Source organism: Hyperoodon ampullatus (assembly GCF_949752795.1).
Source record: "Hyperoodon ampullatus genome assembly, chromosome: 2".
NCBI lineage: Eukaryota > Metazoa > Chordata > Mammalia > Artiodactyla > Ziphiidae > Hyperoodon > Hyperoodon ampullatus.
The window spans coordinates 182,679,530-182,695,968 of NC_136915.1; the positions used below are offsets into that span (position 1 = coordinate 182,679,530).

A 16,439-nucleotide genomic window follows, 5' to 3' on the forward strand; every position below is an offset into this window, starting at 1 on the left:
TCAAGCTATTGTTTGAATGGTCTTTCTAAAACATGAATCTAATCAAGCCCATTTTTTCCTAAAATCCTTTCATGGCAACCCCACAAAACACCCCAAGTCTTCTGAATGAAGTCTAAAGCCCTTGAGATTTCAAAGTCCTCCCAGCTCTGGCTCAGACTTAATCTCCCATGTTTTCTTTTACCACTTCAATCCTAAGATAGAGCCATTCTACTCCTATAGTTCACAGAACAGACCCTGTGCTCTCTTGCCCTCAAACTATTACAAAACTACACCCTCTTCTTGAACTGACTTTTGCAACTTCCAGAGAGATGTATCTTTATAGTACCCTGAAGTTTCTTCTATATACTAATTATAACATTTATCTTCTTGAGAGGCTCGTCTTTTATTCATATCTGTATCCCAACATGTACTAAAGTATCTGATACATAGGAGGAGCTAAACTAATGTTCGTGGAAGGATGGAGGAAAGAAAGAAAAGAAGAAGGAAGAAAGGAAGAAAAGAAGGAAGATATGATAAGTAATAGCTGAAGCCAAGGCAGAAGGCAAAGTTCTTAACGGTTCTCAGAATTTTGTGTATAATATTAAGGGATATTAGACTCCCTGAATATCATCATTGTGGCACTGGCACCACACATCTCCAAAGTTTAACAGACTCTGGTTCAAAAAAATTTATAGCGAAAGGTGTTAAATAAGGGGGGACAAAAAACAAGACACAAGTATTTTGCAGTTCATTAGAAGTTAATGGAAAGGCATCAGGAAAGGGAGATCATGATTAAACAGTGTCAAATGCCATGAAAAAGTCATGAAAACAAGGCCAGTTTCAAGGGGTTACAGGGTTAGAAGGAATCTTTCATTTTTCTTTTAACATTTTATCCTAGTCAATAATAAGATATTCTAGTGCAGGATATAAAATGTCATTTAGGGCAAATATAGAAAAGATAAAGCAACACAGTGTCTAGTAGAGCAGGCAATTCAAAGAAGATAGAGTGTAAAGAAGATAAGGAAAGAAACATTTATTGAAAGAGGTTGATGTAAAGTCAATTTCATGATAATGGGATAAAACGGTTTCTCATGGTTATTTAACCCTTTTTATCATTAGCATTTAATATAACTATAGTAGGTCTGTTTTTCAGTTTTAAATACACAGTTGACCCTTGAATAATGTGGGTGTTACGGGATTTTTACAGTCAAAAATCCATGTATAATTTTACAGTCAACCCCCCATATCTGCAGTTCCACATCCACGGATTCAACCAACTGGGGATTGTGTAGCACTGCAGAATGTATTTGTTGAAAACAATCTGAGTATAAGTGGACTCAGCCAGTTCAAACCCATGTTGTTCAAGGGTCAACTATGCTCTATTTAAATTATTGAAAACATTCTTCTGTCCTTCACCAGGAGCAATCAACAACTGACTATCTTTGCAAAGGAGGGAGAAAAAATATAGGGTATACAGATATGCTTACTACTTCTTTTCAACTAGTGTATTAGTTTGAACTTACGCCTTACTTATAATTGTCATAAGAAATACAGAAGATAAGCAATCAAATTATCTGTCCTGAGTTTATGTTTTTTTAACTCTCCTGGTAATAATGCTAACATATAATACCTAGTCAAAAGGAAGATTAAATAATTTCTTTTTGGAGTTATTAAAAATCTCTGGGTTTTTTTTTTAACAGTTATATAAATAAAAGCATACTATGACACTAATAAGAACCATATATTAAATTAAAGGGACATGCTTTAAAATAACTAGTAGTCAACTTACTGCTAAGTTTTAAGTTATGTGCTGAAATTTGACATCTATAAACATTTTTCTGTTGCCATTTTTTTAACTGCTTAAAAATGAAATTTACAGATACTTGGGTCGCCACTGGGATGCTGCATACTCATGCAATATGTCATGAACTGCTAGACATTTTATGTTTAAAATGAAAAATGTGGGTAACACTTTATTTTAATGGTATATTAATTAGTTCAAAATTACAATGAAAATAATATAGCAGTGAATAAAACATGACATCTACATGAATTTGAAATAAATTTATTATGATCAGCATTATCACAATGAATACTAAGTGAATTAATAATGATGAAAGACCAAAAGTATTACCAGGAATGTAATAAAACATCGAGAAAAAGCTGGAAGTTTCCAGTCACTTCATCATCAGCTAGAAGTATTATAACCCTGGATAACACTATGTGCACATATGTAATTAGTGACCAGAAAATAACTGACAATAAATAAAAATGAAAAAATGTGTGGTTAAGTATTTTTCCAGCAATATGCAAAAAATATGCATTTTACACATCAAAATACTATGCTTAGTCTGACCTTAGCTACTAACTAAATACTAGATTAAAAACCCAATACGCTTTCCTTTTCATTATCATATAACTTGTAGCTATTTTAGACATTAGGAGTAAAATTCCGATAGTAGCTGTCCTGTGTTATAAGACATATTGATGTGTAAAATGATTACTTTTTTCCATATCATTTCACTATTAGGTCTTAAAGGATTTCAAGCTCCTTAAAGGCAGGAATTATGCTTATTTTCTATATGGGGTTCTGATTATCACCCATGTTACTAATAAGAGGTCAATAACTACTTGATGATGAGAAATACGACATTTTAGAAGGTAGAAGCCATGCTTTGTTTTTCATTAATAGCTCTCGTTATTATTATTACTTCACAGTTCAATGAATCATGGGTTGCAAATACATAAGCATTAGATCATAAAGTAGGAATTATCACAGTTTGTCATGTAGATTTATACTGTTAGTGTACTTTTAAAATATTTCCTATTGGCTTTTCTTCATCTTCCTTCTCACTTCTCTTCACTTCATTTCCTGAACAAGTCAGTCCTAAAGAAATCAGCAGTGGGCAAGAAAAGCAAAGATCTGTGCTGGGGGGTGGGAGGATGGGGAGGACCCCATGGCTCAGCATGGGGTATAACAGCCTGTGCGGGGTAAGGTGGGCATCCACATGCGGGGGCAACCCCTGGGGTAGGTTGTCCCAATCTGAGTAAGGAGAGTATTCCCATGGAGAGGCCTGGCTTTAGTGTGTTGAGGAAAGGTAAAGAAAAGGTACACATGGGAGGGCAGCCAGACAGGGAATCAGAGCCCAAGAGTGATGAAAAGAGTACCCAAGTTGGCTGGGAGGTGATAGTTCAGCACAGAAAGGAAGACCCCACACAGGGTGGAAAGTGGTATACCTAAAAGAAAAAGCAGCTGTGGTGACAGGAGTTTGATTACATACAGAGGGATTGGTCAAATAAGTGAATATATTAAAAATAAAAGAAAAGGGAAAAAAATGAGAATGAACTCTGTAGTGCTGGATTTGAAACAGAGTGTCAATGTAAACTCATGGATTTCAACATCTACATGGACAGATGAATGGATAGATACATAGATAAAGTATAGATGTAAACTCTGTGCAAATGCATATATACACATATTTCCTAGCTCTGTCCACTTGAGAGGGCTTGAGAACAGCAACACCCAATGGCACAGGCATCTACTAAAAGAAACAAGAGGTCCTTGAAGAAATGGATAACTCCAGGGCTGGGGCAGAAAAAGTAAAAGCTTAGCCTCAACTTTTTTGTGTCAGAAAGCCGGAGAGTATTACCATGATCAGGACACAGAAGGAAGCTTTTAGTGGCTTCCATTAGACAAATCTGGGACAATGCTAGCATGAAGATAAATAAGAGCAATGGATTTTAACCCATTGACTAAAATAAGAACATATGAGTCCATAACGATATAAATAAGAAAATATTTAAATAAATTGAAAGTTAGAAGAGGGACAGCTTCAAACTACTTGCTTTTAAAAAACACCTGTTAGTTACAAAGGAAAAAAGAACATCATAGTGAAGAAGCCTAGCAGACATAACCTTAATGACATTATCCAAATGAACCCCACCAGTAATTGGACAACTCAAAATCATGCAGTACCTGGTAGATGTATTGAAAAGATCAGAGCATTACTTCTGTGATATTTCTGCCATAGATACATACCTTGAATCTAATAGAGGAAAAATCAGACAAACTTAAACTGAGGGAAATTCCACAGAATAACTGATCTGTGTTCTTCAAAGGGGTCAAGGTCATGAAAATTGAAGAAAATCTGAGAAAATGCTTTATATTAAAAATAACTAAAGAGACAAAGCAAACAGCATTGTTTGCTATAAATAACATTATTGGGACAATTGGCAAAAGTTGGAGTCTGAAGATTAGATGGTGGAAATGTACAAATATTAATTTCTTGATTTTGATGGTTGAATTGTGGTTATGTAGAAAATGTTCTCATATGGAAAAAGAATTTGCAAGGCATCAGATTGCAACCCATCCCCATTTGGTTTTTGAAAGAAGTCTCTCTGTACTGTATTGCAACTTTTATGTAAATTTGAGATTGTATACATACAAACACACACACACACACACACAAGAAAGAATGGCATCTCAATATTGTTTTAAATTCTTCAAACACTTTTCATAGCTTAAAATATATTATTTAAAGTAGAATTAAGAGTAAGGGAAATTATCATGCACAAAGAAAACCATCTTACAATGATAAAAATGTTAATTTATCATATCTGTTAAGCAGATATGATCATTTTAAAGGCATATGCACCTAATAATAAAGCTTCAAAATACATGAAGCAAAACCTGACAAAACTAAAAGGAGAAATAGACAAGTTCACAATTATAGTTGGGAATTGCAACATGTCTCCCCAAATAATTGATAGGACAACTGTACAGGAAATCCATAACAATATAGAAAATGTGAATATTTATCAACCAACTTGATCTAATTGATATTTATAGAACACTCTACCCAATAATATATATTTGGTATGTCTTCAAATTAATTGATCTTTTATTTGCAATATTTTAGTCTGATGTTTAGTCCATCTAGTGAATTATTTCTTTCAGATGCTGTGTTTTTTTTAATATCTGAAAGTTTCATTTGCTTCTTCTTTATATTCTATTTAACTTCTCATTATGCTCATATTTTCCTTTAAGTCTTTAAATGCTGAATCGCTATTTAAAAATCCTTGTCTGCTAATTTTATTATCTTTGTATTTCTGGTCTGTTTCTATTAACTGACTTTTCTCCTCCTTGTTATATGTCTTAGTTTGCTACATTTTTGTCCTACTAATAATTTAGGAATAGATGCTGGATACTATGAAGGCTATGCTGTTGAGAATTTGGATTTTGTTCAGAAATTACCTCCAGGAATAAAGACGGGTAATTGTCTCGATAATGTAATTTGTTTCCTCTCTTTCAGAGATCCTAATCCTGCACTGTCGCATCAATGTCTAGAAATAAGTTTTCATATATTTTGTTCAGTCTTCTAATTTTTCATGGTGAGAGGGCAAGTTTTGTACCAGTTACATCTTCATGGACACTTATTTTATATATTTAATTTTACCTTTTCAAAACAAAATTTGGGGGAATTCCCTGGCAGTCCAGTGGTTAAGACTCAGTGCTTTCACTGTTGAGGGCCTGGGTTCAATCCCTGGTCGGGGAACTAAGATCCTGCAAGCTGTGTGGTGCAGCCAAAATAATTAAAATTAAATTTTAAAAAAATCAAAATAAATTTTTTGTCTTAGAACAAATTTTTACCTATTTACTGTTTATTTCACAAATAATACATGAACATCCAAAGCTTAATCTAAAAATTTAAACCATATAGAAAAATAGAGAAAAAAATTGATTCCATTTCAACCTACCTTATCCTCCAATTTTCAAAATCTAATCATTATTAACAGCTTGTTATATGATTCCAGATCCATATTTTTGTGTCTCTATGTATTTATACATAAAAATTTCATGCTAAATGTATTACATGCTTTCTATGACCTCTTTTTTTTACTTTGTCTCAGAGATTTTTACGTCATTATGTATAAAATTTTTCACTCTTTTAAACTGCTACTTAATATTCCATCATGTGACTATGCCTTTATTTATTTAGCCAGATTAGTTACAAATACATACAAGTCTCTTCTGTGCTTTTCCTATTAGAAATAATGCTTTAATGAATGCCTTTTACATAACCCCATATATAAAATACTCTGTGCACAAATTGTGTACATATTTCTATAAGGTAAGTAGATACAGTCATATGCATTTTGATGCTATTGTAAATTATATTATTTTTGTAGTTTCAAATTATAATTGCCCACTGCTATTATATTTTTAAAAATTGATTTTTGTGTATTGTGTATTGTATCGGGCAATCTTGCTAAATTCACTTTTTATTTCTAAATCATTTTGTTTGTATGTGGTTTAGAGTTTTATATGCTTAAAATTGTGTTTTCAGTGAATAAAGACAATTTTATGGAGGTTCCTCAGAAAACTAAACATAGAATTACCACATGATCCAGCAATCCCACTTCTGGGAATATACCCGGACAAAATTATAATTCAAAAAGATACATGCACCCCTATGTTCATAGCTGCACTGTTCACAATAGCCACAAAATGGAAATAACCTAAATGTTCAACAACAGATGAATGGATAAAGAAGATGTGGTACATATATACAATGGAATACTACTTAGCCATAAAAAAGAATGAAATAATGCCATTTGCAGCAACATGGATGGACCTAGAGATAATCATACTAAGTGAAGTATGTCAGAAAGAGAAAGACAAATACCATATAATATCACTTATATGTGGAATCTAAAATATGACACAAATGAACATAACTACAAAACAGAAACAGACTCATTGACATAGAGAACAGACTTATGGTTGCCAAGGGGGAGGGGGGAGGGGGAGGGATGGACTGGGAGTTTGGGATTGGTAGATGGAAACTATTACATTTAGAATGGATAAACAACAAGGTCCTATTATTAGCACAGCACAGGGAACTAAACTCAATATCCTGTGATAAAACAAAATAGAAAAGAATATTAAAAAAAGAATGTCTATATGTGTGTAACTGAGTCACTTTGCTGTACAGCAGATTAGCACAACATTGTAAACCAACTCTACTTCAATAAAAAAAAGACAATTGTAGTTATTCCTGTGCAAAACCCCTTTATTTATCATGCAAAATTTAAAATTACTAAGGAAAGTGTGGATAGTTCAATAAATGGTGTTGAGACAACTGTATGTCTACAGAAAAAAATTAAGTTATTATCTCACACAATACATGCATAGAAATATAACTGCATAAAGGGTGAAGGAAAAATGTAATAAAACTTTTAAATATTATCAGTAAATACAGATAATTTTCTTATAATCATGGGCTGGAAAAGACTCTTCCAAAATAGGCTAAAATTCCCAAAAGCCAGAGAAATAGATTGACTTATTTGACTACATAGAAAACTGAAAGATAGTATGGTAGACATTACCATAAACCTAAAATATATGTATTGGTTTTGGGAGTAGGTGATGGGGGAGCCAGTGGAGGAGTTCTTAAGGCCACTAAAGAGACAATTTAGGCTAGAATAGTGGAGAGGTAACAGATTAGAAGCTAAATAAAGAAGTACCTGCATTATGTATTAGTGACACAATTAGCAGGACTGTTGCCTGTAACTGCTTGTTGATTGAAAATGTACTAATGACTTTTTGACCCTGCACCAAGATGTCTAGGAAGAATACTGAAAGTGCCAATTGGATTCTTTAAACTGCGTAGAATAAGGGGTATCTCATAAATCTCAGCACCACAATGCTTATCTAAATTTAACCATAAATACTACATACAAGTATAATTGCTCATCATTGTTTCTGTTACTTCTTTTGTTCTTCCCCTATCCTCAAATCCTTGTTATGATTTAATTTTAATTTGATTACACAGAGTACTTTCTAGAGAACATTTCCTCAGGTTGGGTACATGGATGATGTAACTCTGAGGCTTTACATGTCTAAAAATATCTCATCAAAAGAATGAATAAGATCTTTGCTAGGTTTAGGATTTTTAGTTGTTACCTTGAACAATCGATAATTATTATCCTTTTCTAGGTCTCTGTGTTGCATATGAGCCATCCAATGCTGGACTCTTTCCTTAGGAAATCACTTTTCTCTTTCCTATTTATATTAGAAGCTTGTAAAATTTTTTCTGTACCCTTGGATAGATAACATCTAAGAAGTACGTCTTCCAAAAGAAAATCCTGTCTAGGACTCAAACAGTCCTTTCAATTCAAAGCCACACTCATTCTTCAGTTTAGGAACATTTTCTTCTAGTATTTCTTTATTATTAATCTATCTCCTTCCCATTCCTACTCCATATTCTGCAGTGACTATTATTCATATACTAAGTCCCATAGATATGTCTACCACATTGCTTTCCTGAAACATTTATATTTCAGTTATGACTATCCTATTTTTAATTGATTTCTTACATTTTTAAGCTGAAAAGAATTTTAATTGGTGGTTCCAGTAATTTTTTTTTCTCTAATTTTATTTCTGTAAAAGTTCTCATTATATTTTTACTAAAGTTTACATCTGTGTCTTCCATTAGTTCTAACTCCACAGTAGCCACCTCTTCTGGCTTCTTAGCTTAATCTCCTTCCTCCAAACTAAAGTTCCCTTGTATGGCTTATGAATTTTCTCTGCCTATTTATGTTGATAGATATTCAATTGGTTGATATCTAGGCAGGACTGCCTGCTCAGGTCACTAGGGCAGTAGCGTACTGACAGGCAGTAAAAGTTACTGTAAAAACATTTTCTGTTCAATGAGCCAGCAGTGAACATGTTGGAGAACTTAGATCTCTCTTTTGGTGCCTGAGGCATAGGTATTCGTTAGACCAATTTCAGGTCAGGAGGATTCCAGAGCTTCCATGGTCAAAGAAAAGAAGCCATTCATTCTCAGAAGTGATTCTTCAAGCTTTTGGTAGCCGATTTTGGAGACATACCAGAGGTCCTACTAGTATCTGCATCATCTGTGGACTCTACCAGATGCAGGCTTCTTTCTAAGCAGTGGGGTTCTTGGTCCTTATAGCTGTGTTTCCGTTATTTTGAAAACTGAGTTGTCTAAACACAGATGTGCAAGGGAGAAAAGAATAAGAGCTGCTGGCTTAGACTCTTATCTCTCCTTCTTCCTACTGAATTTTTGTTTTCTAGAAATTCTTCAAAATTACTGGTCTATTAATTGCATGCTTTTTTCTTCTTAAAATTTTGTAGATTTAGTCTTTAAAAATTTTTTTTTACACTTAACTGTATTTTGAATGGAATCAAAGGAGAAGTATACATAAGTGCTTAGTATGTCTTCTGATCTAATTCCTCATCTAGTTATTGCTGGTACCAAGAAGAGTTACTGATTTTTCTAAATTTACCTTGTAATCAGACACTTTATCAAATTCATTTTATTTCTAAGAGTTTTTCAAGTAGATTATCTTGCATTTTCTCAGCTTTATAATTTCATGATCTGTAACCAACTTTACTTCTTCCCTTCTAATATTTATTAATAAATATTTCTTTTTTTCTTTTATTACAGTATTGGCTACAATTTCCAGAAGAAGATTCCAAATAGTAGAATTAATGTGTATTTTTCTCTTGTTTTTGAATTAAATGGAACTATCGATATTGTATTTCATCAATACACATGATGTTGGCTATTGGTTTTAGAAACATATTCTTTATTATAAGCACATTTTCCTTTATTTCTCATTTATAAAGATTTTTTAACTTGAGAATTTTATCTGAATGATGGTTACACGGGTATACACATACGTAAAAATTATTAAGCCGTACACTTATAGTTTACGTACTTCATTAAATGTACATAATATATCAAAATTTTTAAAACTTTTATAAAGAAAAGAAAAATACTCATAAATAAATTTATCAACTGCCTTTCTTATATCCAATGAGTTGATCGTATGAATTTTATTCTTTGCCCTCCTGTTGTGATTTCCTTTAATATTATGATTTTACTGGGTGCTAACTAATGTGACAAAAAATCATTTAATTTTCTTAGTTGACATCTCAATAGGCATTATTGCCTCGTTTACAGATGAGAAAGCTGATATTTAAAGTGTTTAAGTAAGTTAAGAGTATAAATTTATGAGCTTAATTTTAAGCCTAAAGTAACACAGAATTAGGATTTCAACTGTTCCTGCACTCTGGCATAAATCATCCTTGTATGCTTGACAGAAGCCTTGCTAAATTTTACTGGTCAGAATTGAGTCCCACTGAACAGAAAAATCAGCAACTAATTAGAATCAGAGGAAGAGACTCGTGTCTATCCAACTAAGTGCTATTTACAATCTTTAGGTTACTAGGACCAAGATGATTGTCCAAAGTCAAGGATATCAAACCAATTAATTAGACTAAGAATACAGTCAGGAACCTTTGACTATGTTGGAGTTAGAAACAAGTTGATTTTGTTTATGGGAATAATGGATTCCAGAATCAGGCCAACTTAAGGAACATTATACTTTAGGTTGACACAAGGTAATGAAGTCCAGGTAAATCGCTGGTCTTGTACTGGAGAGTACTTGCCATACCAGGTGTTTCCCTTTCCTCAACTTGACCTTAGAAAGGCAGGTTAGACCTTATGTATTTGATGTACCTAATTCCATGCAGGCACTTGATTTAAAGTCCCCATACTCCACGCATAAGGTTTGGACTGTGATGAATCAAACTTCATTAGATCTTTGATCTTTTTGAACAAGTAACTTACACTTTTAAGATCTCATTTTCCTCCGTTGTAAAGTAGGAATAATAAAAAACACTTCATATGATTACTGTGAAAGTCAAGATAAAATAATATTTGTGAAAGCACTTAACAGAGTTCTCAGCACATACCAGATATTCAATTGCATTTATTTCTCTTTCTACTCCCTTCTCTCTATCCTCACGCACTCCCCATGTCCCGTTTCAGAGGGTAAGGGATCTGGAAATTTGAGTTAGCCACTTGGTCTCTACAGTGTCTCTGTAGAACTTCTAGCCCTCTTCCTGAGCAACTGCTTTCTCAACATTCCCCTACACATACCCTTCAGCTAAGTTAGTTAAAAGAGATTTTGACATATATTAGGTTAATTTCTGCTTATATACCTTTAGAAAACTATATACGGTTTAAAATGATTTCAAATCTTATTTATTTTTCTCATAAAGGCAAATTTGACTTAAATTTTCCTAACAAGCAAAACAGGCCACAAAGAGTTAAACTAATCAACGATGGAATTGGAGGAGGAAAGCAGAAAAAAGAAAACAAAATCAAAATGCTCTACCAATTTCAAAATAAGTTCGGAGTTTTCTTCCTTATTTATTTTTAAAGACAGAAGTCAGATCAAGTCACTCCTCTATTGAAAATCCCCTATGACTTCCTATCTTAATCAGAGTAGAATCCAATATCCTTACTATGGCTTAAAAGCCCCAAATGATCTGGCTTCCAAACCTGTGCTGCAACACATTCATGCAGGCTTCTGACAACAAGGCCATAGCACTTGATGTTACAGCTCCTGAAGGATCATCCCTGAGATCCCTATCTAGTAGGCCTGCTCATCCACTTTTATTAGGACTCTGTTCAAATATTACCTGATCAGAGGAGCATCCTCAGACCACTCTATTTAAAACAGGATGTTTGTTCACGCTTTGCTCACCCTACCTTGCTTTATTCTTTTTGGTTACAATCACCCCAAGACAAAATATTCTATATAAGTTTATTTATGTTCTGTCTCCCTCATGACTCTTTTGTTCACTGCTTTATCCTCAATACCTAGAACAGTCCTTAGCACATAATAGGTGTTCCATTCATATTTATTCAGTGAATATTTAATTCATAAATATAGCATTGAGAATCTAAGTAGTGTGCATTAGGTTCTCATAAGAAATGCGAGAAATAAGTTCCCTTCTGAATAATATTAAAATCTAAAAAAAAAAATAAAACACAGCTTCTACATGAGAAGTCATGACAGAGAGGGACAAGAATTAAAAAGTAGCTTAACATAGGGTGAACATGTAAAATGCCTATATATCAATATGTATATGTAGAAATGAATCACTTTGCTGTACACCTGAAATTACACAACATTGTAAATCAACTATACTCCAATATAAAATAAAAAATTACATTAAACATAAAGAAACGAACTTAACCCATCACAAATTTCCTGGGTTCTAATTATTTAAAACCCTAAAATGTGCTGTTTGTGAAGAGAAATATACAAAAACGATATGATTAACTCAGATCAGATAAAAGAGGATCAATATTAATATTACAAGTTGTATGTTACTGCATTAAATCTGTTTAAAGAAATAATAAAAATAATTTTTAAAAATTGCAAGTAGGATTCAAAGGTGAAACATTTTGCACCTTCAAAAAAGACCAATATATAGCCAATAATGAAGAGACACACACCAGTACACATATATAAGCTAAATAACACGACATAAAAGGATACCACACAGTGGAAGCTCAGTGGAATTCAGTAAAAGAGGGACATTTTGAACTCATTCCTATTAGCATTTGACAGATCAACTAGATGAAATTTCAATAAGGATATGGGGAAAATGAACAATATGATTAATGAACATATACCAAATTCTTCTTTCCACGAATAGGATAGTATAAATGACCAATAAGTCCCAAAGAAATCTCAGTAATTCAGAAGAATAGAAATGAAACTAGGAAGTCATAGTGAAAGTTTAAAAAAAAAAAAAGGCCAACACTTAGTCAAATAACAACTGTGTAGTATCTTTGTGCCACCCTGTAACATCCTAGACACAATATTCAGTCTCTTTGATGAGCAGACCACCAAACATGAGTGCCCACCAAACATTGCTTGTGGGAGCAACTTCCCAAAGGGCTTGGACAGGTTTGATAATGCACAACTCTATCCGTGCCCCTAGCTTTCTTATCACATCAGCTACCACCATATTTGCTTTTCACTTCTTGGAATTCCACATCTTTCCCCTATGTTAGGCAGAGAAGCTTCTCTCTTCCTGGGTGGACACCCAGGCCCTGGAGGATTCAGGTGTTAATCTAAGCACTTAGTCATAGTATATTTTTCCCAGCAAAGTCATATTTCAACTTCAGAGGCAATCTGGTGCCAGCTGTTAGGTAGAAACATTTTTGCCACTGTCTTGTTACCAACATAGAAGACATTAAAACAAACCAAGAAGAATTAAAATTGTTTCTTCCAACTCTGGTGCCTACATGCTAATGGAGTTGAAACAGTATGCTCATGCCATTTGGATTTCTGGATCTTGGTGCTTCCTGTCAGTTAATTCATCAAAACCAGTGTAGTGGGAAGAAAATCTTGTCTAGTATGGTAGTGAAGAGCATAAGCCTTAGAGTTGGGTTTTTTGGTTTTGAGACTTAGTAGCTGTATGACCTCATACAAATTATCAATCCATCTGAATCTCATGTTCTTTGCCTCATGTAAAGAAGGAATAAATATATAACATGTATGGATGTTTACAAATTAAACGATAGGCCCATACACCATTTTTTTTTCTTACAAAGTCTCCCTTTTTATGCAAAATGGGGCCTGACAGGAACTCTTGTGAGAAATGCAGATTTGCTGGCCATAACTGAGACCCACTGAATCAGAATCTGCATTTTACCAAGAACCTTAGGTGATTCTGATGTACACTGAAGTTTGCAAAAGAACTAATCTAGTCAATAACAGATGAGATACGACAACAATTTCTTAAGGAAATTGCCCGTTTATTTTTTCATATACTAACATTTTATATGGTTTTTGCTCCTATGCTAGTCAATACCCTTTTTTTTAAAACTAGGCAAACTTGGAAGTTTTGATTCCTTCGTGATCTTCAGAGACTTTCCTTCATACTGAAAATATTAATAATAATAATAAATGAAATGGAAGGAATGCCAGCCTATTCTCAATATGGCCTTTGTATAGCCCTAGTTTTTTCTCCAGACCATCTCCAGCTTTGGGAAAATGTGTCCATTGTCAAAAGTCGGGAGATGGGGACAAAGATTAACACTGAAATCTTTAGAAAAAAATTATGTCTGTTTGCAGTTGCATGACACTTCACCAAGCTTTTCTAGAACACTGTTCTCAAGCTCTAAAAATATAGATTAATACATTAACTTGTAAAGTTGTAAAAACCAAATGAATATTGTATGGAAAAGTTCCTAATGCAATGCCCAGCATATAATCAGTGCTAAAGAAATGTTAGTCATTTCCCTTCCTGTTCATGCTTGCTCTGTTGTAATTATCTTTTAAATGCCTATATTCCATATTAGGCTGTGAACATCAGAGGGATGGAATTTATTTCTTTTAGATATCTATGTCATAAATACAGGACCTTCCACATAATTTATCTATAATTATAGATAATACATAATTTCTGTCTTTAGCTGTTTTTCATACATTTATGTAAACCAGGACCAATGATTGATTGAAAGATTCATTTATGGAATTATTAGACAAGTAATTATTGTGCAGCTAAGAGGGATGATACTTATATATCTCATATATTATCTCACAACAGAATGTAAAATTAAATTGTGATCAAGTGCTGTAAAAGGTACACGGTGCTCTAAGAATGTAGTAGGTGAGAAAACTGTTAGAATAAGAACAGCTCAGCAAGATTCTGCCTTCTTGGCATGTTTTCCATTGGTCTAGCCTGTCACTATCTTCTACTATGGTCTGATTTACTTTTTTTGGATTTTTTCTTAAGTTGGAAAATCTCCTGAGGCACTGCTTCCAGAAGGCCAGTGTTCAAATGAACCACTAGTGAGAAGATTAGGTGTAGAGAGATGGATAAGGCCGCTAGTGTCTTCCTTAGCCCTCTTCTATTAATTAACATATTGGTACTGATTATCCTGTCAGAATAGTTTAGGTACTGTCACTTCGGGAAGACAATTGAGTCACAGAACAGTTGAGTTCAATGATATTTGTGACATAATGGAGGTTCAAATCCCCAGGTAGATGGGGGATACTCTGAGCTCACCCAGCTAAGGAGCCTGGGCGACCCCAGTCAGGCCATTAATCCTTCTACAAGGATGACACAGGTTTCATCACATTGTGGAGTGATGATGTCAAAGGGAAACACTTCATTTTACTTTTTTTTTTTTTTTTTTTTGCGGTACGCGGGCCTCTCACCTCTGTGGCCTCTCCCGTTGCGGAGCACAGGCTCCGGACGCGCAGGCTCAGTGGCCATGGCTCACGGGCCCAGCCGCTCCGCGGCATGTGGGATCTTCCCGGATCGGGGCACGAACCTGTGTCCCCTGCATCGGCAGGCGGACTCCCAACCACTGTGCCACCAGGGAAGCCCCATTTTACAATTTTATTTATACTGGAATTTTAAAAATCATCTCCAGCTGCTAACCATGGCTCCCTGTATCTATAATCCCCCTGTATGCTAACACTACTTTTAAATTTGCGATTCTGTTTGCAGCCCACAAATGACGAAGAGAAGTGGGTGGTACTCAGCGAGTTAGGGAATTTGCTCACAGGAAGCTCCTGTTGAGGAATAACGGGCTGGGGATGAAGCCAGGCCTTTTCGTGCTCCCCCAGTTGATGCCCTACCTGTTCCTGTAGTAGTACTGACGTGCTACAGTCGTCGACCGAGCTTGCAGCCGGGCTAACGTGGCCATAGCCTCAGCGCGCCAGCTGCACCACTGGAGTTACTCTCGGTCTCCTAGGCAACCGGGCTAAACCATTCCGCTGGCCCCGGGGGTTCAACTTTTCGTTGACTTTACATTTTCTCCCTCACACTGTTTCAGTTTCCGGAAGACTAGAAAGAAAAATTAAGAAATTTTGCTTATGAAAAATTTCAAACTATTGGCTTCTATGTCTTTTGCGAGCAAAAGGAGGAGATTCTCGGAGAAGGAAGCTGGGGTGAGGGCGGGGAGGAGCGCTAATGGTTGCTCCTGGCATCCGGTTTCCGCCTCCAGTCGGCTTCCGGAAGCTCAGCTCAAAATGCTGCACTGCTCCTGGGGAGCCGCTGGTGCTGTGGTAGTTGGAGTCTGTTCTCGGGCCTGAGCCTCGAGGCCAGGCTCCTGGGTGTCGTTAATGTTCGGGGCCGCCGGGCGCCAACCGATCGGAGCTCCAGCCGTCGGGAACAGCTGGTGAGGCTGGCGGCCCAGGGGATGGGAGATCTGGAAAGGGTGTGACGGCCGGAGGCCGCTGAACCTGGAATGGAAGGGGGAGGGAGTTGTGATGGATGATCTGCAGACCTTTAGGCCTTGCTCTCACTCGTGCCTGGGATGGACGCAATTTGAAGGCGTTGAGGGGTGTGCTAAAGATTTGCGAAGGAATACAGTTAATGCTTGCTGATGGCTTGTCTACCACGCCACGATAATTTAGGCGTGAACCTTTCTGTATTCCAGGAGCAATTCATTTCCTCATTGATTGTTGACAAGACGAGGGTAGAGAAGAATGTACCTTAATATAGGCCTTATTTCCTCATTTGCCTTTTTAAATTTACTAGATTATCCCAGGTGCTTTGGAAGAACAAATCCCAGAAATCTAGACTCCTGGAAGTTTAGTAGTGGAGGAGA

At 35.4% G+C, this 16,439-nt stretch overlaps 2 protein-coding genes across 5 annotated transcripts in view; one reads left to right on the forward strand and one right to left on the reverse strand.

Moving 5' to 3' along the window:
• Positions 1–15,533, reverse strand: part of SPATA17 (spermatogenesis associated 17) — a gene marked incomplete at both ends in the record, with an annotated part of 181,017 nt that extends 165,484 nt beyond the window's left edge. Inside the window, one exon of the mRNA XM_079698193.1 lies at positions 15,466–15,533. Coding sequence (XP_079554319.1) covers positions 15,466–15,533 — 68 coding nt within the window. The remainder of the gene's footprint in view (positions 1–15,465) is intronic.
• Positions 15,534–15,951: 418 nt separating this feature from the next.
• Positions 15,952–16,439, forward strand: part of GPATCH2 (G-patch domain containing 2) — a gene marked incomplete at both ends in the record, with an annotated part of 164,426 nt that continues 163,938 nt past the window's right edge. For all 4 annotated transcript variants that reach the window (XM_079696876.1, XM_079696877.1, XM_079696878.1 and 1 more), the window contains one exon: positions 15,952–16,007. In XM_079696876.1, coding sequence (XP_079553002.1) covers positions 15,952–16,007 — 56 coding nt within the window. The remainder of the gene's footprint in view (positions 16,008–16,439) is intronic.